A 26,087-nucleotide genomic window follows, 5' to 3' on the forward strand; every position below is an offset into this window, starting at 1 on the left:
AGTACTTCAAGTGTCCTGTAGATGGTGACATCAAGCCAGAACATTTCTTGAAGCATATAAAGTCTGATGAAGAACCTTGGAGGCTTTTCTTGTTTTTGTAATCCTAAAGTTGGACAAAAAACACCTTTTCCTTTTCCTGAGCGAACAGCTTTATGAAATCATCAGTCTGCTGTCAGAAAAAACGATATATGTGTTTGCACATTGCTGCAGTGCTTCTCCTGTTTTGAAACTAGAGCACTTCATTGAGCTTTAATACAGAATATTCTCAGAATATTTCATGAATATTCTGAGAATATTCATGAATATTTCATGCCAACATGATCTTAAACTTCACATACTCTGAATTACCCTCAGTGGTGCACCTGTCACAAACGAAATAAATTAAAGATTAAAACTATTAAAGCTAATATTGAGTCCTGGATAAATAAATGGGAAGAATAACACTTCTAAACATATAATATGTGATTATGTATAATGCGTTATTTTATTAGGTGGCTGTCTGTCTTAATTTGCGTATATATTTTTAGTTTTTGTGTCTGGTTTGAAAGAGAGATCTCAGACTTAATGAGACGAATATATTATTATCTTATTATTATTATTATCATTATAAAAATAAGACACAGTCACCTTTAATAATCACAAAAAAGGTAAATTGTAAAAAATGTAATCTTTGAGTAGAGTAAAGTGCAAACTTAAAACATTTCATCGTGTATTTTATTTTCATGTCACTTTAAAATTTTGCGATAACGTTTGTTGTTCTGCTTTTAATTAATATCTAATTAATTTTATTTTAATTGTTAAAAGATTTTTCAAGGCAATTATTTCATGATTCAGGCTTTGAGGGGTTAAAAAGATAAAGTAAGATAAGCTTTATTGTTACTGAAGCACAAGCATACATAAAACTGCAAGCTTGTTAATGCAGGGCCTTGTTCTTACAGGCTGTCTTTATATACAGTCTATGCTCCAGACTTCCTCTGCTTTGCCTGCGCGCCTCCCAGCGTGGGCGCGCAGAAAGGGGCGGGGCCGCGCGGAGTCAGCGCAGGCAGGGATGAGAAACTTGTCCCGGATATTTACCTACTTTACCTGGCTCCTCCGACAGGCCCCGTTCCGAGGTTTTCTCCGCGCACACTCCGGAGGGATATGACCCGTCTCAGAAGCGGCACCACTGAGGTAGTAAAGCCTTTTTTAATGTCCTTTAAACCTTTCTCTTCCCAGAAAACACGAACTTGGCCGGGCTTTAGCGAGGACTGCGGTGGTTGGAGGAAAGTTTGCCAGTACTGTGCGTTCCTCCTGTTGGGTGTAGCAGCAGAGAAACTTTAGGCTGTCAACAGGTTCCTTGTTCGCGCTGTGGTACAAAGTACAGCGAGGTCACGACAGAGTTTATTATCGACAGGCTGAGACAGACGGAGCTCAGAAATGCGGGCCTAATACACTGAGACAGGCCCTGTTTGTTAGTGATTTATCAGGTAAAGCAGCACAAACCGGGTTGTTTGAACTTTATCGTCTAAGTTTATCCACAGTACACGTTTGTAACTTGTGTGCTGGTAACGTTATAGCATAAGTATGCCTTATTACCACAATAAAATAGGCTAATTCGTCCCCAGTTCCCTCGTTGGTACGATTGAGCCACAACATATGAGTAATAGGTACAAGATGCAAAGGACGCAGTGAAGCCACAGTCGCCACATGATGATGAATTTGCCTTTAAATCTAACATTTACTTGTTAATTCATCAGAGGTCTGCCTGTGAGCGGGTTGTTATGGAAAACCAGTCATCTGATTGACATCAGCTCTGCTCTAATATATTCAGAGTGTGTCACTGTGTTCAAACATTAACTCAGACATTGTGTGTTCTTTCAGAAACAGGCCTGCCAGATCCAGTAATCGGTTCACCTGGAAATTGAGGACTGCACACATGTAAGTATGTACATACACATGCAATGCTTGCACATGGAACGCAGTGTCAGAGTTGTTTTTACCTTTGAGCGTGCGTGCACACAGACATGTATGAATACATGGATGCATGCATGTGTGCATTTGTAGTGCATGTTTTTGTGTTCATGCATTCCTTCTCTGGTTGGTCTGGGATCAGTGTAGCACTGTCGATGGGGCGTGTTCAACTCTGAAAATGTTTAACATTCTTATCATTCAGCTGCCTGTGAAAGGCGGGGAGATGCAGAGAGAGAGAGAGAGCAGCAGGGAGAGGGAAGGGACATGTTCAAACCCAGGCCAAATAATAAGGGATTACACAAACCATGCACACATACACTTACAGTCACTCCTTCACATTCACAGTGCATTACTCACTGCAGTCTGATGCTCCATCAGGCACATATATTACTCACCACACAGTGTCATCCAGAAGGGAGGTGCTTTCTGTGCAAGACAACAGGCTGGAAACCTCTGACACTTTTGTGTGGTTGTGTGTGATTGTGTGTTTCCAGGTCCCCTCTCGGTGACAGGCTGAGGGCAGGGCGTTTGTCTTGAGAGGGAGGCAGAGTTACCCTGGTAACAGACATGCCAAAACCGGACCTGCTCTGCCTGGTTCAGCTGCTGGACGGCACTATCGAGACCTTCAGAGTCAGTGTGCGTAAGACACACACACACACACACGCAAACACACCCATAAACACACAGACACATGTCCTTTCTGAGCAGATTACATGTTACTTCTCTCTGCCCGTGCACTCTATTAATGATTGTTGCGTCACACGTGATGAAGTGGCAGACTATTCTTTCCTGTTCCCATTGATCCACATCTCTCACTCAACAATGCGACGTTGGTTCGAAGGGCATGCTCATCTCCTTCTAGTGATCGCCACACTTGAAGCCTTTAACGCTGTCGGCGTATCACATTGGCCTCTGATGGCAGTATACACACTGACAGGCGTGATACTGCCTTCCAGGACAGGCTCTGTGCAGCATTTTTATGTGAACAATGGGAGAACAGTGAGAGTGCTGTGGTCATAAAGAGCATCCAATTCCAACTCTCCATTACTGTCTTTATTTGGCTCCTGTGCTGCTTCTGTTTGGATAAGGTTCGCCGACTTTCACTGAAGCATTTCTAAGGGAGGCAGAGGCGGTTTAAACTGATCATATGTGGCAGACCTGTGGCTGAGCTGTGGCAGTCATATGCCTCAGTCAATTCTGTTCGTCAGTGTGAAATGTAGCCTAAAGAAAAGTCAGATGTGGGCTGTGTATGAGCCAAGAAGACAGCGCTTTCTGGGTTATGGCTTCAGCTGGACCGGGGGTGACAGAGTAATTTTCTCGAGAAGGGAGTGTTGTAAAACAAAGATGTGTTCTGAGGAAAGGTGGATCTAAACCAAAACCATTGTTAGAATTTGTTGAAGTGCCTAATATGGTGAGAAATAAGCTTGTGGAGCTTGCTGCAAAGCAAAACTTAATAGATCAAGATGATTAATAGTGCCTTTGCCTGATAAGATCAATGGCATGCCTAATATTGTGTTAGCCCCACTTTTTGCTGTACAAAGAGCCCTGAGCTACTGAGACATGGACTCCACTAGGCTCCCTGTAGGTGTGCTGTGGTTTCCAGCACCAAGATGTTAGCAACAAATTCTTTAAGTCCTGTAAGCTGTGAGGTGGAGCCTCTATGGATCGAGTTTTTCCAGCACATCCCACAGATGCTTGATTGGATTTGAGATCTGGGGAATTTAGAGGTCAAGTCATCACCTCAAACTCGTTGTTGTGCTCCTCAAACCATTCCTAAACCATTTTTGCTTTGTGGCAGGGCGCATTATTATTATTATTGAAAGAGGCATCAGTATTTACGGTTTCCATGAAAGGGTATATGGGTCTGTGGCAGTGGTTATGTAGGTAATATGTGTCAAAGTAGCATCCACATAACATAACATTGCCCAAAGCATCACACTGTCTCCCCGGTGTTGCTTTCTTCCTATAGTGCATCCTGGTGCCAGGAGTTCACCAGGTAAGTGACGCATATACACCGGACCACGTGATATAAAATAAGATACGATTAATGAGACCAGACCACCTTCTTCCATGTTGTTCTATGGTCCAGTTATGATGCTTGCATTGTTGGTGCCTTCAGTGATGGATGGGGGTCAGCATGGACACCATTACTATGTGTATTCTGACACCTTTCTATCAGAACCACCATGAACGTTTCTGGTAATTTTAGCTACAGTAGCTCGTCTGTTGGATCAGACCTCCCGGGCCAGCCTTCGATCCCCACACCCATCACTGAGCCTTGGCACCCAACACCCCCGTCGCTGGTTCACCACTTGGTTCCTTCCTTGGTTCACTGCAGACCGGGAGCACCCAACAAGAGCTGCAGTTTTGGAGATGCTCTGACCAGTCGTTCAGCCATCACAATCTGGACCTTGTCAAACTCGCTCAAATGCCAACGTTTGGCTATTATTTCTGCTTCTAACACATGAACAGCGTGTTTACCTGCTCGCAAATAAATCCCACCCACTAACATGTGCACTGATGAAGAGATAATCAGTGTTATTCTCTTCGCCTGTCAGCCGTCATAATGTTATGCCTGATCGGTGTATTTTTGTGTACAGATAAGCAACCGGAAAGTTTGGCTGGTTGTGATGCTGTTTGTTGTTGTTTCCATCTTTCAGAAGCAGGATGAAGGCGTGGTTCTGTTGGACCTAGTATGCGACCACCTGCGCCTGCAGGAGAGGCAGCTCTTCAGTCTGCAGATCAGAGAATCCAGCACAGCCATTGCCTCTATCACAGCCAACACACACTCTCCAGTGAGCTCACTGTTCCTCTGCTGCACATTGCAACTGAGATTGTAATGTACTGCACATGCTGATTGCTGTTTAGTTGATGATAACCACGGGGCATGCTTACATAAATGGTTTTATTTAGCCCCAGTTAGCCATTATACTTAATGAATGCCTTTCTTACAGAGATGGTTGGAGCCCGAGAAGCCCTTGAAGAAGCAGATAAAAGGTATCTCAGTTGTTTTGCCTGCAGAGAATTAACTGTCTTCAGCTGGAATTATGTTTCTAGCCATTTTAAATATAATTTAAATGCTTAGATAAAGAGAGAGTCTAATAGAAAAGAGGAACAGTTTAAGATTGAGGTGAACTTGTGCCCATGGATGTGTTCCACTTTTGATAAGCTGCTATTTCTCTGCAGGCCTCGTGTCCCCCTTTTATCTGAACTTTAGAGTACGATTCTTCATCTCTGATCCCAACTCTCTGCAGGATGAACAGACAAGGTTAGTACGTGACGCTTATCATAGATGGCTTTCTCATTTTTTCGACTGGGTTTTAGTAGTTTGGCTTACTCTTAAGTTGTGATGATTAGTTAATACTTTTATAATCACTGGGATACAAAGATATGTGATAAACACAACACAAAAGAAGGAATGTAGTGTAGTTGCTAAGAAAACCTGCCAGACAGAGAACATTATATTTATACCAAGAGCAGGATAGGTAGCTAGCAGTGGCTCCCTGGTTTGGTCCTGGGAAGAGATGCAGATCCCTTTGGGGGTTGCGTCAGGAAGGGCATCCGGTGTAAAAAATCTGCCAAGTCAAGCATGCTGAGCTACCTGCTGTGGCGACCCCCTTGTGAATAAGGGAAAGTAGTTTCAGCAGGATAATAGCGAGTGGGAAAATGAGAAAACCTCCCACTGCCTGAGCATTACAACAATGTACCTTAGCCTCTCAGAAACTAAAGGAAAAACCCTTGTTTGAGCTGTTACATCTTAAATGCACACTTAAGTATTTGCTTTTTTTGTGTTATATTGTCATTACAGTATTATACAGTGTTACTGAATAACAGAGATTTTCTTTGCATCTTGCAGGCCTACTCCTAGGCCAAATAACTAGTTTCATGTGAAGCAGTGGCTCCTCCAAATGATGACTGCACGAGACGAAGAGTCTTGCGGTATTCTAGCAGCTCTGTGAAACTTTGAACTAAATGTTATCGCTGACGGCGCTTATGTGCTCTGTTCGGCGTGAAGCGCTGGATAGAAAAGGGACCAGTTCATCAAAAATTGTTAGGATTGATCCTGAAGGCAACACGAATGTCTGAAAGTCGATTTTCAGTAGCCTCAGCAGTTATTGAAATATTCAAAACAAAATCTGCAACACCAGATGATCCAAAATAACAGATATTTGATGGTTATTTTCTGTGTAAAACGTGTGCTGCCATTCCCATTTGATCCTCAGTGAGAGATTTTACAGCGTAAGCGAAAAACCTGGAACAGTCGGGGGTATTTGTGTGTGAGAAAATCTTTGTTGAAATATTTTAGTGTGACTGTACCTTCTGACTCGTAGCCAGTAAGGCTAGCCTGCTGACATATTTAGCAGTAGCAATAGGTCAAACCGCTTCAAAGGGTTTTCTGTAGGCTACAGAACAAAGGTGTGGGTTGTTAAAAGTTCCTCTTGTCCTGTTCCTCCAGGCACCTGTACTTCCTCCAGATCAGGAGTGACATTAGAGAAGGACGGTTAGTAACAGAAAATCAAATTCAAGTATCCTCTCCCTTGTGCACAGCTTATGTTTAGTGTAATCATCGAATATGATTGCAGGTTGCAGTGCCCACTGAGCGCAGCTGTAGTGCTGGCTTCTTATGCTGTGCAGTGTAAGTCTCACGATCTCTTCCTAGAAAAAACCCAAATGATTAATGGCTCAATAATAACCTTGTGAGTAATTATTCCTGTGAGGATGCTCTCGATCCTCTCAATTAGCAGCTCTTACAGTACACCAGATGTCAGGATACACGGATGTGTGCTGCTGGTTATGTTGTTCTGTGTGGATGGATGCTCAGTGTCTCTTACCAACATCTGCAGCGGAAATGGGAGATCATTGTCCGTCCTGGCTCCCTGGTTACCTCTCAAAATGGCACTTCATCCCTGAACAGGATGAAGACTTCCTATCTAAAGTGGAGGATCTGCATCCACAACACAAGTAATTAAGACAGTTCACTACATCTAGCCGCCACTGAAATAATAAAAATGGCTGCTTTGTTGTGCAGTTAGTTGCTGTTGTTATATGTGACTGCATGTTCTCAGAGGGCTTAAGAAGAGCGATGCAGAGCTCTGTTTTCTCAACACAGCACGGACGCTAGAGTTGTACGGAGTGGAGCTGCATGCTGCCACGGTACTGTGACTAAACTTTTAACATCTTGTGTCATGGTTTGACTTCTACTTCTTCTTTTTAGATTTGATTGTTTTTGTCTTTTTCCTCATCTTCTCTTTCCCAGGACACCAACAATGCCCCTCTCATGGTGGGTTTGGCTTCAAGTGGTGTTGCAATATTTTGTAATATGATTTGCTCCAGTTTCTTCCCGTGGTGAGTGATGGTCCTGCTTATCTTATTTTAATCAAGCTTTTAATTTGGAGTACTATTACAACCTAATGCTGCAGCTTTTATTTTGTTCTTGTGTTTGTTTGTTGTTTTGCTATGTAAATCCAGGTATTTTTGCATTCCCAAAATTTGTTGAGTCAACCCTCGTTTCTTTATATGTTGCTAAGAAAATGTAACGTGTGAAACATGTTCAAACCTAAAAAAAAAAAGCCAGTATTTGGTACAGCCACCTTTATTCTTCATCACAGCCTGAACTCTGTTGGGCAGCTTCCTTGTAGTCTTCAGCAATAGTTCTCCAGGCTTCTTGAAGGGCATTCAAAGCTCTTCTGTGGATGTTGACTTCCTTTTGTTCCGTTCGCTGTCAACATGATCCCACACTGCTTCAATAATGTTGAAGGTCCTGGTTCTGGGGAGGCCAATCCACAACTCACTGTCATGCTGAAAAATGAAGCTGTGGCCAATCAGACCCTTTCCACATCATATTGCATGGTGATCAAAGTTGGATTGTATTTTTCTGTGTTCATAATTCCTTCAATTTCAACAAGATCTTCAACAACACTGGCTGAATTTCCCAAACCATGACAGAGCTTTACAAATGTCTGCAGACACCCACTGACGTACCTCTCCTCCATATACAGGGAGTGCAGAATTATTAGGCAAGTTGTATTTTTGAGGAATAATTTTATTATTGAACAACAACCATGTTCTCAATGAACCCAAAAAACTCATTAATATCAAAGCTGAATGTTTCTGGAAGTAGTTTTTAGTTTGTTCTTAGTTTGAGCTATTTTAGGGGGATATCTGTGTGTGCAGGTGACTATTACTGTGCATAATTATTAGGCAACTTAACAAAAAACAAATATATACCCATTTCAATTATTTATTTTTACCAGTGAAACCAATATAACATCTCCACATTCACAAATATACATTTCTGACATTCAAAAACAAAAACAAATCAGCGACCAATATAGCCACCTTTCTTTGCAAGGACACTCAAAAGCCTGCCATCCATGGATTCTGTCAGTGTTTTGATCTGTTCACCATCAACATTGCGTGCAGCAGCAACCACAGCCTCCCAGACACTGTTCAGAGAGGTGTACTGTTGTCCCTCCTTGTAAATCTCACATTTGATGATGGACCACAGGTTCTCAATGGGGTTCAGATCAGGTGAACAAGGAGGCCATGTCATTAGTTTTTCTTCTTTTATACCCTTTCTTGCCAGCCACGCTGTGGAGTACTTGGACGCGTGTGATGGAGCATTGTCCTGCATGAAAATCATGTTTTTCTTGAAGGATGCAGACTTCTTCCTGTACCACTGCTTGAAGAAGGTGTCTTCCAGAAACTGGCAGTAGGACTGGGAGTTGAGCTTGACTCCATCCTCAACCCGAAAAGGCCCCACAAGCTCATCTTTGATGATACCAGCCCAAACCAGTACTCCACCTCCACCTTGCTGGCGTCTGAGTCGGACTGGAGCTCTCTGCCCTTTACCAATCCAGCCACGGGCCCATCCATCTGGCCCATCAAGACTCACTCTCATTTCATCAGTCCATAAAACCTTAGAAAAACCAGTCTTGAGATATTTCTTGGCCCAGTCTTGACGTTTCAGCTTGTGTGTCTTGTTCAGTGGTGGTCGTCTTTCAGCCTTTCTTACCTTGGCCATGTCTCTGAGTATTGCACACCTTGTGCTTTTGGGCACTCCAGTGATGTTGCAGCTCTGAAATATGGCCAAACTGGTGGCAAGTGGCATCTTGGCAGCTGCACGCTTGACTTTTCTCAGTTCATGGGCAGTTATTTTGCGCCTTGGTTTTTCCACACGCTTCTTGCGACCCCGTTGACTATTTTGAATGAAACGCTTGATTGTTCGATGATCACGCTTCAGAAGCTTTGCAATTTTGAGACTGCTGCATCCCTCTGCAAGATATCTCACTATTTTTGACTTTTCTGAGCCTGTCAAGTCCTTCTTTTGACCCATTTTGCCAAAGGAAAGGATGTTACCTAATAATTATGCACACCTGATATAGGGTGTTGATGTCATTAGACCACACCCCTTCTCATTACAGAGATGCACATCACCTAATATGCTTAATTGGTAGTAGGCTTTCGAGCCTATACAGCTTGGAGTAAGACAACATGCATGAAGAGGATGATGTGGATAAAATACTCATTTGCCTAATAATTCTGCACTCCCTGTATACTGATGATGATTTGAACCAAAATCTTCCTACTTTGATTCATGACAATACAAGACCTGTTGCCACTGATTTTCACCCTAGTTTGTCGTACCTCAGCCTTTTCCTCCTGCTTCGATTTTTTACAAATGGATTGTCTGCCACCCTTCCACTGTGGCCATTTCTGATGAGGCTTCAGTGAACAGTAAGTTGATGAAATGAAGGGTCAGATGTATGTCTCTGGATGTTTTTCTTGTTTCGTAAGGACATGACTTGAAAATACTTTTCATCTGCTGCAGTTTTTCAGACCTGTCATTTCTTCTTTTCTAATCCACCTGTCCAGTTTCCTCAACAATTTTAGGCACACAATGTACACTACACCAAGATATGTCAAGTTTTCAGCTAATATGTCTTTGGGAAACAATTTTTTGGTGCAAAAATACTATTTTATGCCTGTCAAACTTTATCTTTTTCATTTTTCATAGATCCGACTAATAAAAATTGGAACAATTCACATGTTTTTGCAACAGCCTGCTAGTAACAAAGAGCCTAAAGATATCACGTAAACTGGTTCTTTGTTAATTTGGCTGTTATGATGAAATGATCATCACATAACAGATGATTCACATATGATTCATAGTTCACTGTTAAGTGGCTTAACAGATAAAAAAACATTGTACCAAAAATGGTCAGGTACAAGAACACGAATGAAACTAAGTGAAAAAGCAGCCAATGCCCAAAGATGTTTACAAAGCCTGGAGAACTATTGCTCAAGAGCACTTTGAAAAGTCTGGCTGCTTGGAGGTGTCATCCTAGACAGTTCACTTTCACTTTCCTATAAATCTCACATCAATAATCTCACCCGTTCTGCCTACTTCCATCTACGTAACATTAACAGATTGCTTCCTTCTCTTTCCATCCAGTCTACGTCCATTCTTGTCCTCAGTCTTGTTACCTCCCGTATTGACTACTGCAATTCTCTTCTGCATGGTCTCCCCCAAAAATCCCTCCATAAGCTTCAACTGGTTCAGAACTCTGCTGCTCGCATTATCACCAGAACCCCCTCCTACCAGCACATCACCCCTGTTCTTCAGGAACTTCACTGGCTCCCTGTGAAATTCCGGATAATTTTCAAACTTCTACTGCTCACCTTCAAGGCCATTCATAACCTCACTCCTCCTTACCTTTCTGACCTGTTAACCACCACCTGTTCTGCCCGTTCGCTTCGTTCTTCTTCTTCTATCCAGCTTGCTGTATCTTCCTTCCGCCTCACTACCATGGGGAGCAGAGCTTTCAGCTGCTCTGCTCCCAGGCTGTGGAACTCTCTGCCCCCTGAAATAAGAAACATTGGTTCTCTCCCACAGTTTAAATCCCAACTCAAAACTCATCTGTTCAAATCTGCATATTCACTGTGAATCCACTGTTTGTTAATTTTATCTTGTGCTTTTATTTTATTGCTCCTATTCTGCCATTGTTTTACTAAGTGTTTTATCCTATTGTGAAGTGTCCTTGGGTGACTTGAAAGGCGCTCATAAATAAAAATTTATTATTATTATTATTATTATTAAGTAAAGTTGTTGTTTTTTTAAACGTGTGGTGGCTCAAGACTTTTGCACAGAAGTGTATATGTTACGTTTGCTGTTTGGTGTTGTTTTGATCTTGTCATGTGGCACTTTTTGGGTCTTATGTTTCTATGAAAGCTCATCTCTTTCTGTCTCTCTCTCTATGATTTTTCTCGTGATTCATCACCTTTCGACCAATCCCGTCCTTTTGTTTCCACGCAGGGGGAACATCATCAAGATTTCTTTTAAGAGGAAACGCTTTGATATACATCTGAAACAAAAGCACGTGAGTTCCCCTTTCAGTATTCCTTATTAATAGTTTGGAAATCTGCCCTCAGCAAACTCTTGCTCTTAATTACACTATACTCTTGGCTGGCATATCTGTTTTCTCTGTGGCACATGGAGATTTATGATTTATTTTTATTCTCCGTTGTGTGCACAGACGCACAGAAATATGGCATTGATTTTAATTTCCATAATTTTGGCACATTTTTCTGCATTTCTCTGCTTGACAGCTAATAAATCATTCAGAAAATATGGCGATAGAAGATTTTATTGCCAGTTAAAACTACAACCTGAGCAGCATAAGTTGATGTGACCTTGAATGCTACAGTTTACAGTATAAAGACCAAGTTAGAGCCTAAACTGTGCATGTTGCAGGGAGAAACCCAGGACTGTGAGATGTCTCTGCTTCTGCCCTGCCCCAAGACCTGTAAGAACTTGTGGCGATCCTGCGTGGACCATCACTGCTTCTTTTCCTCTAACCGCTCTCCCAGGAGCTCCAGGCTGAAAAACACCACACTTCAGTCCTACAGAAAGCTGATCACACAGCACCTAGGCCTGGGCAACAGTAAACCTGAAAGGTGAGGCCTTGGACATCCATGCAATACTTATTCACAGGAAGGCAAAGAAATTTTAAGTTGATTTGTCATTTCTGTCTTCGACTGCAGTGGGCCAGTCTGCCAGCGAGTGGTCGGGGGGATGGTGTGGAACCCAGTCCTGAGGAGGTCGCTGTCATCGGAGCACCTGGAGACCAAGAGTCTGCCCTCTAGATCGCCCCCGAGCACCCCCAACTGGTACAGTCACCAGCACTAAGTTTTCCGCTGCGCTTCATATTAAACCTTTCTTCATTCCTCTTGTGCCATTTCCTGTAATGTGATTTTTAAAAAAGTGACTGCTCTCTCCTGTCTGCGGCAGGCGAAGTCCTCGAGTTCGCCACGGCATCCGTAAACCTCGCCCGTCCTCGATGGAGCTGACCACTGACCTGAAAGACATGTCAGAGGGGGAAGATGTCTTCTACACATACCGGGCGTCTGTGAGCAGCTCCAAGACCAGTGAGGGGCAGGGTTCACCTCAGCAGTTAGTATCTCTTATAACAGAAACGCTGTCTAATAAAACAGACCTGCATCAGTAGGAATGTGTCAAAGCTTTCGGTTCATCCAAACTGTTAAAAAAATTCTGTTTATTTAATGTCTTTCAGCATTTCTGGCGATTATAACCCAGCGACAGATGACATTTCACTGCAAGCCGATGACAGCATAACAGACGAGGATAGCTTACCCCAGTTCAATAAGGTCTGTTATCTTACCATCAGCTCTGTGTGTTTTGGTGTATTTATTCATGTGTGTGTATTCAGTATATGTGTGTTGATTATGAGTTATCATCTATGCAGGGTGCTCCCGGTGACGGTGACTTGATGCTAATATGCATTGCCCCCGATAAGGAGGGCAAGTTTGGCTTTAATGTTAAGGTAGGTCTGTGCTTGTTATTCACGACGCACACTCAGAGTTTTATGTTTATTACTGCTGCACTCTTCCTCGGTTTAATTTTCTGATGCCTCCTCCTGTTAGGGTGGCGTTGATCAGAAGATGCCTCTAGCCATATCGCATGTTAAACCCGACTCGCCGGTAAGAAAGCACTCAGATTGCTCCACAAATTTACATGAAAAAACAATGAGACATAAACACGTAATAAAAAATCAGCTTTGGCTTGTGGTTATGTATTTGTAAAGAAATAGAGCACTAATGATGAGCTAATTCATCAGATGAAATCTACATTGGGAAAGCATAAGGGACCCTGTTATGTTCATTTCTAGTTCCATGTTTCTATCCTGGGAGTTGACAAGTTCTTCTTCCTTGTTATATTGCCTCTTAAGATGACAATATGACAAAATCTGTGCCAAGCATGAAATACTTTGGATACCGAGTGTTACAAGTCATCTCACTCCTGTGTTTTTATCTCATACGGCTACTTTTAAACACGCTGACCACGGTCTTTGAAATGCTGGCCATGTTTAATATGAATGTTTGACACTAACTGTATAAATATGACAGAAAAATATAAAAATGTAATATTTTAGGGACTAGGTCCGAGCTTATATCTATCGGCCAAGTCAGCCGAGAGATATAATCTCTCCAGCATGTCCTGAGTCTACCCCGAGGCCTCCTCCCGGTGGGACATGCCCGGAACACCTCACCCAGGAGTCATCCTTGTAAGATGCCCGAACCACCTTAACTGGCTCCTTTCGATGTAGAGGAGCAGCGGCTCTACTCTGAGCCCTTCCTGGATGGCTGAACTTCTCACCCTATCTCTAATGGAGAGGCCAGCCACCCAAATGAGGAAGGTCATTTCTGCTACTTGTATCCACAATCTCATTCTTAGGGACGTAGATCGACCTGCAAACTTTTACACTCAGCTTTCTCTCTTCGCCTTGATGGGTTAGTGCTGCAACCGCATTTCCCGCTCTCCCGAGATACTTGCACTCCTTTACTTGGGGCAGGAACTCGTCCAGTGGGAGCTGGAGTCCATCACCCGATGAAGCCAACAGAAGCACATCATCCGTAAAAAGCAGAGATGAGATTCTGAGACCACCCGAGTGAAAGTCTTCCACTACTTCGCTACGACTAGAAATTTTGTCCATAAAAATTATGAACAGAATCAAAGGGCAGCCCTGGCGGATCCCATCACACACCGGGATGATGGTATTATGGCACAGAGAACTGCTGCTCCCTGTATATATATTTCTTTCTTTATTTATTTATTTTTGAATATTTGCTGTAAACGCTAGAGATGGTTGGGTTGGCTCAGATGAGTAGTTTCTGATATGAACACACCAGCCTGTCTGGCACCAACAACCGTGGCATGTTTAAAGTCACTTTAAGGATCTTTCTCCCACCTTTCTGATGCTCAGTTTGACCATATCTACATGTCTAAATGCACTGAGTTGCTGCCATTGCGCGCATCTCTTGTGGACAAAATGTATGATAGTAAGAATGTTTTTAAATCACTTCATAAGTCAAAGTTTGCTTACACGACTCTCTGTTGTTTGTAGGCAGATCGAAGCGACCCCAAACTCATGGAAGGAGACCTGGTGGTGCTAATCAATGGTCGAGACATTTCTGAACACACACATGACCAGGTTGTCATGTTCATACGAGCCAGCAGAGAGTCGCACACCAGGCAGCTGACCTTGCTCATCAGACGTAAAGGTTTGTGTGTGTTTGTGTGTGCGTGTGTCGCTGTCAGACAAAAGTGCTGAGACAGCATGTGATCCAAGTGTGCACTCTGTCCGTCATGTTTCAATGAATATTTATTACAGCCTTGAACTGTCCTTCTAAAACAGGTCCTGGCCGGGGTACACCCCTGCTGCATTCGCTGCCCACCCTCACGCTCAACATCCAACCACAGGAAGAAAAGCCACGCTCACCTGGCCCGTCAGAGCGCCCCCCCACACTGGAGGAATCCATGAGGCAACTAGAGAGGGGGATACAGACAGGCTCACTCTGTTTCCATTTCGAGGTATTTAAGATGCAAATTGGAGCTGAATACTGGATTATTATTTTAAGGTGTACTATGTTCATAGACGTGAATGAATGACAAGCGGGCACATTTGTGTTATTATTTTATTATTTTAAGCAGGATTTAGTTTGTCCCTCTCGGTTATGTGAGGGATCATAACAAGCTTTTAAGTGTTTGTGTTTGAACAGATGCTGGCCATAATCTTCACTTGAATTTGATCCATGAAGATTTAAAGCCAAGACACCGTGATTGGCCTGGAATTTGTAGTTTGTGTTTGTGTATGTTTCTCGGTGTGTTTATGTGCTTGTATTTTCTAGAATTTATACAGGAGGAAGCCCGGTTTGACACTGAGCTGTGCTCGGATCCCTGAGAACGTGGAGAAGAATCGATATAGGGATATTTTGCCTTGTAAGTGCTCCTGTTTCTTTGTTTATGCCCTGCTGTTGGTCTCATCACAGCCGGGTGCTTCCCCATCCCTCAATTCCTCCCACCACCCACCTCCGTGCTGCCTTTCTAACCTTGATCTGCAAGTTTCTCCTGTGACTCCTCATGAAATTTAATTGGCTGAAGCTGGGGTCTGCTGACAGCTCTGTTGTGACCCTCTCACACTGCTGTCCTCCTCTACTTTCAGATGACACTACCAGAGTGGTGCTGCAGGGTAAGGAGGATTATATCAATGCCAGCCACATCACGGTAAATATTACTGATATGAAACTGTGTCTTGTTCATAGATTATATATAAAAAATTGAAATAGCCACTTCCAAGTCTTATTTTTAATTCAAAATTGTGTCTGCACACTTGTTGATTTTATGGATGCAGAAGCGACCGTACAGTACTGTGCCAAACCCCTCATTTCTTTAGATTTTGCTAGGGAAATGGGAAATATGTGCAGTGATTTATTGAAACATGTGAAGCATACATGAAAATACAGTATGTAAGGCAAAAACAGTTCAGTCACGCTTAAAAGTCAATATTTGGATATGACCACCTTTATTCTTCAACACATCCTGACCTCTCTTAGTAAAGATGTCTTGCTATTTCTTTAAGTAGTGTTCAGAAATAGTTCTCCAGACTTCTTGAAAGACATTCACTTTTCAAATGATGGATAATGTGTATGTTCTACCCTATTTTCATTAAGATTCCCAACACTGCTGGCTGAAATGCAGCAGTGTTCATGACACATTATGCTCTCACAGTGGCTGGAGACACTGTTGTACATCTCTCCTGACCTCTTCCTGATTTATCACTGTATCAGAACTGTTGCCACTAACTTTCAGTCCAGTCCTTCTGTACTTTGTCATACCTCAGCCTTTTCTCCCTGTTTCCCTCCCTTAAGAATAGGTTCTTGACAGCCAGCCTTCAATGAGACCATTTCTGATGAGGCTTCAGTGAAGAGTAGATAGATCAGCTAAAGGTCCAGATGCATCTCTCAGGCACTGTGTCAGGTCTTGGTGGTTTCTTTCCTGTTTCTGAAAGACATGACTTTCAGATACTGAACATTTACTGAAAATATTTTTTTAGACCTGTCACTTCTATGCTATTTTATGTCTGTCAAACTGCGCTAACTTTAAATGGGAACAAATCATGTGTTTTTGCAACAGGCTGCTAGTAACAAAGGTCTAAATATATCATTTAAAATTGGTTCTGTTTCTGTTATGTGTAGACACAATACTGGTTCATGTTTTGGGTTATGTCTTTTAGATCAGTGCTAAGTGGCTTCACAAAAAAAGTTTTACTCTCAAAGTGGTCCAGGACTGGATTAAAGATGAGTGAAAAAGAAGCCCATGTCCAAACAAAACCTTTGAATGACTTTCAGAAAGTCGGGAAAACAATTGCTCAACCTCAAACCACCTTAAAAATGACAAAACAGTCAGGCTCCTCAGAGGCGGAAATATAAAGAAACTCTATTGGGACATATGGTTGGAGCTCTAAGTTATGAAATTCATGCCTTGTACAGTTTAGCTTAAACTGACTAAAGAGACCAAAAGTACTTTAATGCTGTAAACATGATCATTTAAGGAGGGGGAAGTCTATGTGGACTGACTCACTCTTCGAGCAAGCCTCAAGTGGCCACTATAGGAATTGCAGGTTGTTTGGCACTTCCACCTTAGCTTCTTCCATTCGTCCACAGACGTTGCTGCTTGGGCTTGTATCTGTTTGATGTTTTAATGTAAACTCATCCACTCTGTGTGTATATGTGTGTGTTTCCTTGTATTTCTCTCAGGTGGCGCCCCCAGTGTCTGGTGTATGTTTACGTTACATTGCAGCTCAGGGTCCACTACCACAGACCTTCACTCACTTTTGGCAGACTGTTTGGGAGCAACAGACACACACCATCATCATGCTTACGACTCTAACAGAGAGGGGACGGGTATACATCATTTTATGCTTTTGAGCTTTTATCCTGTAACAGCCACCGTTGTAAAGGAGTAAAGAGCGAACAGAGAGGGGAAACGCTTGAAATTACGCAACTCACAATCAGCGGTGCATTAACATAGTGATTACATGCTGTTTCATGTTTAATTTGTCACATGATTGCTGTAATTGGAAGGTTCCGCGTTGATGTTGGCACACAGAAATGATCTATTTTGCACTGTTGTGAGTAATTACAGTGTTTCGCGGTATACAGAATAGCTAAATATAAAGTGCGAGCGGGATGCCAATGAGATAAATAATTCGAGGGTGAAGGCGCATCCACGCCAAGGCAGCGAGATATCAAGGTCTTGCTGAATGCACATGTCTCTGTCTCAGCTTGCCTGTTGCTTGGAAACCAGATGTTCTCATTAATTGATCATTTTCCTGATATTCATCAAGTCTCCTGAGTTTCTTTCTACTTGAGGATTGCACAGACGCACACACGCACACATATTGACTCTCAGTTTGCATCCTGCTCCTGATGAATTGCTTTTGTTCCTCAGATTGCCAGGTGGAACATAGCATACTGCTAATATGACTTTGATTTCTTGAGAGCAGAGCGCAGCTGATGTAGTAGCAGTAGTAAACTCTATCCTGATTCATGACTCATGCCAGAAGTAATTCAATTTGTTGGTGATGTCATACACTTTGCAGACCAAGTGCCACCAGTACTGGCCGCATCCGCCTGAAACCAAGGATTATGGGCCCATGCGAGTGAAGTGCCACTCGGAGGAGTGTAACCTGGCGTATGTGACGCGGCAGTTCACCCTGACACACACAGAGGTACAGTAGCAAAAGCAACTGCAGCGGTTAATCGACTAGTTTTTCTTTTCTCTGTCCTCTCAAACTGACTGGCCCTCCCTGAACCTGCTTCTTTTTGGGGGTTCTTCCTGTTAAAAGGGAGTTTTTCCTTCCCGCTTTCACCAACCCCTTGTTCGTAGAAGGGTTACTTTGCTGTTGGAGTTTTCTGCAGCATCCTATGGGCTCTTTATTTTGGAGTATAACTTGTCTCGATTGTCTTGGCACTATGTATGTAAACCTAGATTAAGTTGCAAACAGCACATTATATGTATTCTAAGTGTTTGTTTTCTATTTTTAACTCCCTAATTACGTTTTATTACACAGGCAGGAAAACAGAACAAGCTAAAAAACACTACTGCAATGTACGAGAGCAATCCCAAAAGTAAGGTCTCCTATTGTTTTAGAAATACAAACAACCATTTATTTTCCATAATATTTACATCATTTTAAAGCTTGAAGACTTATTTATTTTTCTACATAATTGCCATTTCGGTCGATGCATTTTTGTAGACATTGTGGCAGTTTTACAATTCCCATGTCATAGCTGCAGTTTCGCCTTCCGGACAAATGTTCTTTCAACTCTGGGAACAGGTGGTAGTCACTGGGTCCGGACTGTAGGGTGGGTGGGTGATGAAGTTCCAACCAAAGTTTTGCAGGAGAGCGACAGTTTGACAGGCAACGTGTGGACGCGCCGTGTCGTGGAGAATGCTGACACCCTTGCTCAGCATTCCTCTTCTCCAGTTCTGAAATGCACTTCTGAGTTTTTCCACTGTTTCACCTGTCAGTGTTTATTGTGGTCCCAACAGGCAGGAAGTCAACGATACTGTTCGTATTTCTAAAACAATAGGAGACCTTACTTTTGGGATTGCCCTCGTATTTTGACCCTAGATTGTACATAAGGCTTCCTTTGCCGCCGGCATCCTCAGTTCATTGATAAACAGCAGTTTGTTTTTATCGTTTTCTAGTAAATATTTCTGCTGTAGATCTTAGTTCCATCGTTATCAGTGTCCAGTCATTGTTTGAGGCTTGATGATTTGGATTTATACCAAAAATTTTTTGCAGGCCACTAAAAGTATTTTACAAACCAGTGTTTTTAACCACAGAAGACTGAAAGAGAAGACCTCAAGAGTAATGTGGAACCCATATTGTAGTCCGGGGCGATCGTGGCTCAAGAGTTGGGAGTTCGCCTTGTAATCGGAAGGTTGCCGGTTCGAGCCCCGGCTTGGACAGTCTCGGTCGTTGTGTCCTTGGGCAAGACACTTCACCCGTTGCCTACTGGTGGTGGTCAGAGGGCCCGGTGGCGCCAGTGTCCGGCAGCCTCGCCTCTGTCAGTGCGCCCCAGGGTGGCTGTGGCTACAATGTAGCTTGCCATCACCAGTGTGTGAATGTGTGTGTGAATGGGTGGATGACAGGTTGTGTAAAGCGCTTTGGGGTCCTTAGGGACTAGAAAAGCGCTATACAAATACAGGCCATTTACCATTTACCATTTATTTTACTTAGCAGCAAACAGATGTTTCTCCAGAATAACTTTATTTTGGGACAAAACATGTGCGAGTGATTGGCGTCCAAGTCTCAATACTCCCTCCAACATGGCTCTAACAGCTTGGAAAATTTGGTTCTGATATGTGGGATAGTAAAAAAAAAAAAAAAAAGAAATCTGATATCTCTTGCCAAAAACTCACCACTTCCTTTGAGCCTGTGGATTAGTGTTGTGCACTTAACATTGAATGTCTATCCTGTATTTTCTATGAATGTCTAACTTGAAACGGTGTCCATTCTCTCAATTATTCTGGTTTAGTAATGATGTAGATAGATAAATATTTACTTGTAGCCACTTGGTGTTATTGCCACAGGCTAATGAGGGAAAAGTCACCAGCATCACTAAAGGGGAAACTTTTGCTGTTTTAGCTTCACGGCATGTGTGGCTGGGGTTTTCCCCCCATAGCTGAAAGGTTTGGTGGACAAAGATTTGAGGGAAAATCTCAGCTTGTTTATTTGAAGTTTATGCTTCAAAAACTGTTTAACAAACAACTGTTTTGTAACATAGTTCGTAGTGATGTTTGCAGAGAGTGAAGTTAAAGATAGCAAACACTGAAAACATTGGAAGGTCAGCTTGTTCTTCATTGCGTCATTGCATGGCTGTTTTTTTTTTTTTTTTGTTTTTTTTGTGCACAGTTGGGATTCTCAGTCCCTTTCTTTGCTTTTGAGAGGATCAAGTATCAGTAGTAAATTGATTTGCAAAGTGCCAGCATAGTTTCTCAGTCAGTTCTCAGAGCTTGGAAAGAAGGTGGATGACTTCTTTCAGATTTGTGAAATCTAAGAGTTCTGAAAGCAAATGGTAGAGAGTCCCAGGTATTTAAACCCTAATGGGGGTTGTCCCTACTATTAATGATGTGCCTCATCACATGAGCCAAGGTTTAAATAGAGGTATGGGTCAGTACCACAAGAGGTTTCGTGTGAAACCACTACGAGACTCCTTGAAAGGAGAGTAAGAGGCCATGTATGTCCAATGTGAACGACCACCATGGAACCGAGGGGATGGCTTATGACACAAACTGTCAGACGTCTACAACACAGTTTTGAGATACCTTCCCAGGCACCTCGACCCCCACTCACATCTTCCATTAGGTGACTAATAAAAATGTCCAAAAGACAGCTCCAACTCAAAACTTTAAGCCTATGAAACATTTAAACAGGTGAGTTATTTAAACATTTTACTCCGGTACAGTTATCACAAAGGGACAAATTAGCAAAAGAGACTAAAACTGTTTCTGTACCAGGCTGAAGTTGGTCATTTTAACATGGGTTTTTACAGAGATTAACTCACTTTTAGTTGAAGCCTCAAGTGGCTATTCAAGGAACTGCATTTTATCCACAGCAAAGTTCCCACCTGCTCTCGTGTGCACGTGGAGCATGGAGAGGCATGACCTCAGTGACCCAACACATGGCTTTTCTCTTTATATGTTGCAGTAGCATGTATCATGCTCGTGCCATATGCCACATAACGGAGCTCACCACAGGGAGCTGCCAAACTTATCTGCAGCCAACATACAAGTCCCTTCCATGTGGGTGGTTTGGTCTGTATGTGTGTGTGGGTGGGTGGGCGGGCATGTGCATTAGCGAATACAGACAAATTACATGGCCCCGTTTGTGTCGTTGGGAGTGGGCAGCTGTGCTGACGTGAGGATCCTTGCGAGAAGTTTGTTTGCTTGATTGTAATATGGCAGATTATCAGATTAAAGGCTTTCACATCACCTTTCTGGGCGAGCAGGTAAATAAACAGATAATGCTCAAGGAGGCATGAAGTATGAATGCACACACATGCGTACACAGATACTGCTGCGTGGGCCCATCTGTTCCTCTGGCGGAGCGAGTTAATCCCTGCATGGAGTCACAGGAGTCACAGGCCACATGCCCATTATAAACTCTCAGCTCAGCCATTCTCTTCCCTGCCTTCACTTTTTTTCCCTTTAGCTCTGGTCTTCTGTGCTCTCTACTCTCCACCTGTTTTCATCTCTCTGCGTCCCTCCCTCGCTTCCTAATCTCGGTGTCACCTACTGGCCACATGCTTGTTTTGCTCTTCTTTTTTTTTTCCACTGCTCTCTCTGTGGTGTTTTGTTTCCTCTCATACTGAATAATGTCAGAGTATTTGAGCCTGCAGCCCCGTGCCGTCTAATGTGGGCATATTTCCCAAAAGGCTCCATGTTTATCATATTAAATACTGATTATGCAACGCTTTCATTTTCATTTCTCTCATTATCTGTTTGTCATTTGTGTGTTCTGTTTTTTGTACTCATGTGTTTAGCTGGGAGAGGAACGTGCAGTCACACACCTGCAGTATGTCGCGTGGCCGGACCACGGCGTACCGGACGACCCTTCAGACTTCCTGCTGTTCATCAGCTCGGTCAGGGAGAGGAGGAAAGGTGAAGAGCCACTAATGGTACACTGCAGGTAACACACAAATACACACACACACACACACAAGGTATACTTAAACTGCCAGCATGCCCTGCACCTTCATCTCCTCTAAACTTAATGCCGTGTTTGTTTTGAATTACATTTGCAGCGCTGGGATTGGGCGGACAGGTGTTCTGATCACCATGGAAACGGCGCTGAGTCAGTTGGACCAGGGTCAGCCAGTGTCCCCACTGGACATTGTCAAAACACTGAGAGATCAACGAGCCATGATGGTTCAGACCACGGTACAGAGACAGAACAAGGATTTGTACTCTGTGATTGTTCTCTGCCTCATTAACCTCCTTATTTTATGATTTTATTATTATGATAATCTGTATCTGAAGAGATTTTCTAGCTGCTTTCTGTTTTTCTGTCTTTTCATTGGCTGTTGGACTGTAGACAGCCTAAAAGGTGTTCACAGTACTTTTAGTCACATTTCCATTCAGTTCATTCTGGAGGAGCTTCTGAAGGTTGAACATACTGTTCTCCTGTAGCTTCTGTATGCTGCACATAGGGCAATATGGCCAAAAATATTTATCATGATATATATTTGAAAATTTGCGATAACGATATAACTGACGATATAACTGACAATATAATTGACTCTAGACAAAATACTTTACAACTTCACAACTTTATTAGGGCAATAAACCCAATATATTCAATATATTTTCACTTAAACAAGCAGCTGTTTTTATGTGCACGAAAGCTATATAAAATTTTAACAGTGCAAATGCAAATTCCTTGCTGTGACAGTTTAACCAAAAAGCATGTCCAGTGGAAATAGGCCAACATATCCTGAGCATAACCATGTATAATATCCACAAAACTTAAAAAGAGGTTACACACACACAATACGGTGATATTATGTTGAAGCACAGTACGTATCACTCCGCAAGGCTCCTGACTATGGTAGCCATAATGATCAAACGGTGCAGCTTCGTAGCTTACCAAAGTCGTATTAAAACTAGTGCTGTCAGCGTTAATCTTGTTAAAATGACATTAACGCCATAACCGCGTTAACGCCCCAAATCTCCGTTAGCGAGTTAACGCGGATCACCCCTTGTGTTGACGCCGTGCAGCCCCAGGTTTTTTGGCCGCTTGGATGTTCTACCAAAAATTGTGTTTTGGTGGGTATCTGACGGACAAAAACCAAACCAGTTCCACACCACTGAAGTTGGCACCCTTTTTTTACAAACCAATTCTGGTTTATCTGTTACATTCAACGATCAGCTTTCGGCCTTCTCATTCTCCATCGCCACCATGTTTTTTCCGCCATGTGCGTATGAAAACAAAAGCACTGCGCGGCGTTTTACACATATTCTATCGCAATATTTCATTTCATACACCGGTATTACCGTGAACAGTATGATATGGCCCAGCCCTAGCTGCACGTGTGTTTACACCTGTGCTGCATCCCTTCTTCAGGCCCTGTGTACTCCTCTGATTCCAGCTCTTATTGATTATACAGATAGCTAAACAAAGCTGTAAGGTAAGGACCCTACAGTGTTACAGAGAAAAGGGAAAAAACTCAACAATCATATGACCCTCTATGAGCAAGCACTTTGGCGATAGTGGGAAGGAAAAACTCCCTTTTAACAGGGACAAACTTCTGGTAGAACCCGGCTCAGGGAGCTGCAGTCATCTCCTGCAACCAGTTGGTGGTCAGAGAGGAAGACGGGACAAATACAAGCTGTGGAAGAGAGCCATAGATTAAAAATCACACTTCCAGGAGGAAGTTCCAAACCTTGATTTCCTCCCCAGAGGGGCCCGGGGTTAATTCAGCGTCTCTTTCTGGTTGCTACATACCTGTAACTCCTTGGGAAGCAGCTGATAGGTGATCGCCAGGATCATCCGAGACACTCCAGTTGGCACATTTCAGCTCAAAAGGACCTGGAGCAGCTGTGCTCCAAGTTAGAGGCATTTAGCTCATTTCTACGTGAGGGTAAAGAATGGGTTCACATTACACGTGCAGATATTAACTGGAAAATAATATTGAGCTTAGCTAGCCGATTTGGTTTATTAGAACCTTTTCGAATCCTGAAAGAATTAGTTGCATGCTTGAAAGTTTTCTCTTAAACCACCTTGTGCAACTCCACAGGAGATTTTAGAAAGAGAGAGAAGACTTGCTGTTTCCAGAATTGCCCTTTTATATAAGCCCACTGTCACAGATGTGGACATCTGCTGGTTTCTGCCATCTGTAACTCTAATTAAGAACCTTGTGACTGCCATTGTATAATACTGATGGCGGCTTATGAGAAGCTTCACTAGCACAAGCTGGGGTTGGAAGCCGTGCTCTGTAGCACCTCGGTGGTAGCTGTCGAAGGAGAGGAAAGGTGTTACTCGTTGCTTCAAGCATACTCCTGAGCCTCTGCTGCTACCACTATCACCCTTATTTTGGAAAGGAGAGCCACTCCCTGAGGATTCATCTCTGTGATGTTTTTGTGCTGATGGAGCACTTCCTTCTTAAAATCCCATGAAAATCCTCATCTTTCTGGTCTTTGAGGCTTCTTAACCACCCAGACAGACTCTTACTGGTAATGCAGTTCTTTGAAAACAGGACGGATATGAATTTCTTACAAATCAATTACACTATCAGGCGTCTCAGTAGCTGTTTGAGAGCTTTTTATCAATCTCACCGCAGCGCTGTTATTTTACTCACAGTGACATTGTTCTCTCGGTTACTCTTCTGATTTCCCTCTAATGTCACACATGTGGGTTTGAGTTTAATATCTCCTTCCTCTGACTCTTCGTCCTGGTACCATCATCATCAGAACTGCAAACTCACTGAACTGTGTCTTTTGCTAATGCGCTCTCTACGTGGAGTTTTTCTTGAAAGTTATTATTTTGCCAGTATTATCACATCAGAAACTGCTTTGTTTTCTAGTAACTAATAATATTTTGTGTTTTTATTTGTTGCAGTGTCAGTTCCAGTTTGTGTGTGAAGCCATTCTGCGAGTCTACAAAGAGAAACAGGAGAGAGCTGCAGCACCGTAACCCAAATCAGCGCCAGGACCAGACAACCGCACTTTTCTGCCTCTTTTCATAGCAGACGACTTCCACAGAGAGATCTACAGAGCTAGAAAAAAAACAAACAAACAAAAACAGATAAGACTCTTATAGGACAGGAGCACAGACATGGATAATGAGAGTGAACCTAGCTGCACAGCTGTTTGTGATCTGCCTGTCTGTGCAAGAATATGAATCTTACACCTTAGCCGGCCTTAGTTTCTGCTGAAAGTGCATTAAGTTTATAGAGGCTCTGGTCTCCATAGAGACTGATGTAAGACTGACGTGAGCTGCTGCTAATTTCTGAAGAAGAGGCCACTCTGGTTTGGTGCCTCTGCCTATTAAGCTACATGTGCCTTAGACTGATGCTTCTCAGTCAGTGGATCAAACGGAGGGGGGGGGAGCAGAAGCTGACTGGGATCATTGTAATCTGTAGTCTGTCCGTGAGTCCAGAGATGAAGATTAAGGCTGACCTTAGATCACTACAGCAGAAAAAGTCATGGTGGTGCAACACGCCAAGTTGAGCACCGTCCATCACTATTAAATTATTAAAGACACACAATAAACACTGATTTATACCCATGTGTCTGCTTTTGTCCTTTACTGTAGCTGAAGAAATGTCTTGTGCACATCTTCCCACAGAATGAATTTGCTCGCCGAGGTAAAAAGGCGGCGCTCTCATTTAAGCTTCAGCTGGCATCACATCAGGGAAGCTATCTCAGCATCACAAATCAGCCCAAATGGTGTGGTTATGACAAAATATTAGCAAACTGTATCACTGCTGGGAGGACTGCGGCATCTCTACTGGTTCGTGATGATGATGATGATGTTTTAATGGGATGTGCCATTCACCGTGCTGTGTTTTTTTTTTTTTTTTTTCTTTTTTCGTGGGGATTCAGTGCGATGCTGTTTTAATCCCCACTAATGAACATAATGCCACAGAATCTGTGAATAGTGTAATCAGAGGATCGTTTCATTCATAAATGCATTCAGAGCCAACAGATCGACTCACAGAACTCATCACAGAAGAGGAGGAATGAGTCTGGAGCTTCCACAGGGCTC

General features: G+C 42.8%; 1 protein-coding gene across 4 annotated transcripts; it reads left to right on the plus strand.

Annotated features, from left to right (window-relative positions):
• Positions 1 to 1,032: 1,032 nt before the first annotated feature.
• ptpn3 (protein tyrosine phosphatase non-receptor type 3) lies at positions 1,033 to 25,598 on the plus strand. 4 transcript variants are annotated; one of them, XM_085366564.1, is made up of 27 exons: positions 1,033 to 1,170; positions 1,861 to 1,921; positions 2,445 to 2,586; positions 4,611 to 4,745; positions 4,905 to 4,947; positions 5,137 to 5,218; positions 6,407 to 6,451; positions 6,534 to 6,586; positions 6,795 to 6,912; positions 7,017 to 7,104; positions 7,208 to 7,296; positions 11,267 to 11,330; positions 11,705 to 11,907; positions 11,995 to 12,120; positions 12,242 to 12,403; positions 12,525 to 12,618; positions 12,717 to 12,794; positions 12,895 to 12,951; positions 14,376 to 14,532; positions 14,667 to 14,842; positions 15,160 to 15,250; positions 15,474 to 15,535; positions 17,068 to 17,214; positions 17,913 to 18,041; positions 21,865 to 22,010; positions 22,126 to 22,261; positions 24,939 to 25,598. In XM_085366564.1, the coding sequence occupies exons 3-27, from the start codon at positions 2,518 to 2,520 to the stop codon at positions 25,011 to 25,013; spliced, it is 2,625 nt and encodes an 874-aa protein (XP_085222690.1). In that variant the 5' UTR covers positions 1,033 to 1,170; positions 1,861 to 1,921; positions 2,445 to 2,517; the 3' UTR covers positions 25,014 to 25,598. The 4 variants fall into 4 exon arrangements, with proteins under 4 accessions (XP_085222690.1, XP_085222689.1, XP_085222693.1 ...); XM_085366563.1 differs by having other exon boundaries at positions 1,861 to 1,917; XM_085366565.1 differs by lacking the exon at positions 1,033 to 1,170 and adding an exon at positions 1,412 to 1,466 and having other exon boundaries at positions 1,861 to 1,917.
• Positions 25,599 to 26,087: the final 489 nt, after the last annotated feature.

The sequence above is a fragment of the Diplotaxodon limnothrissa genome, linkage group LG11 (genome assembly GCF_057381915.1).
Source record: "Diplotaxodon limnothrissa isolate DT_005_m linkage group LG11, D_limnothrissa_male_GT1.1, whole genome shotgun sequence".
Taxonomy (NCBI): Eukaryota; Metazoa; Chordata; class Actinopteri; order Cichliformes; family Cichlidae; genus Diplotaxodon; species Diplotaxodon limnothrissa.

What these genes read in the sequence shown, in the direction of transcription:
- ptpn3 (XM_085366564.1), top strand. Translation starts at nt 2,518, where the DNA reads ATGCCAAAACCGGACCTGCTCTGCCTGGTTCAGCTGCTGGACGGCACT. An exon ending in CTTGCTCATCAGACGTAAAG is followed by an intron (nt 14,533 to 14,666) that starts GTTTGTGTGTGT and finishes CTTCTAAAACAG; the next exon opens with GTCCTGGCCGGGGTACACCC. An exon ending in ATATAGGGATATTTTGCCTT is followed by an intron (nt 15,251 to 15,473) that starts GTAAGTGCTCCT and finishes CTCTACTTTCAG; the next exon opens with ATGACACTACCAGAGTGGTG.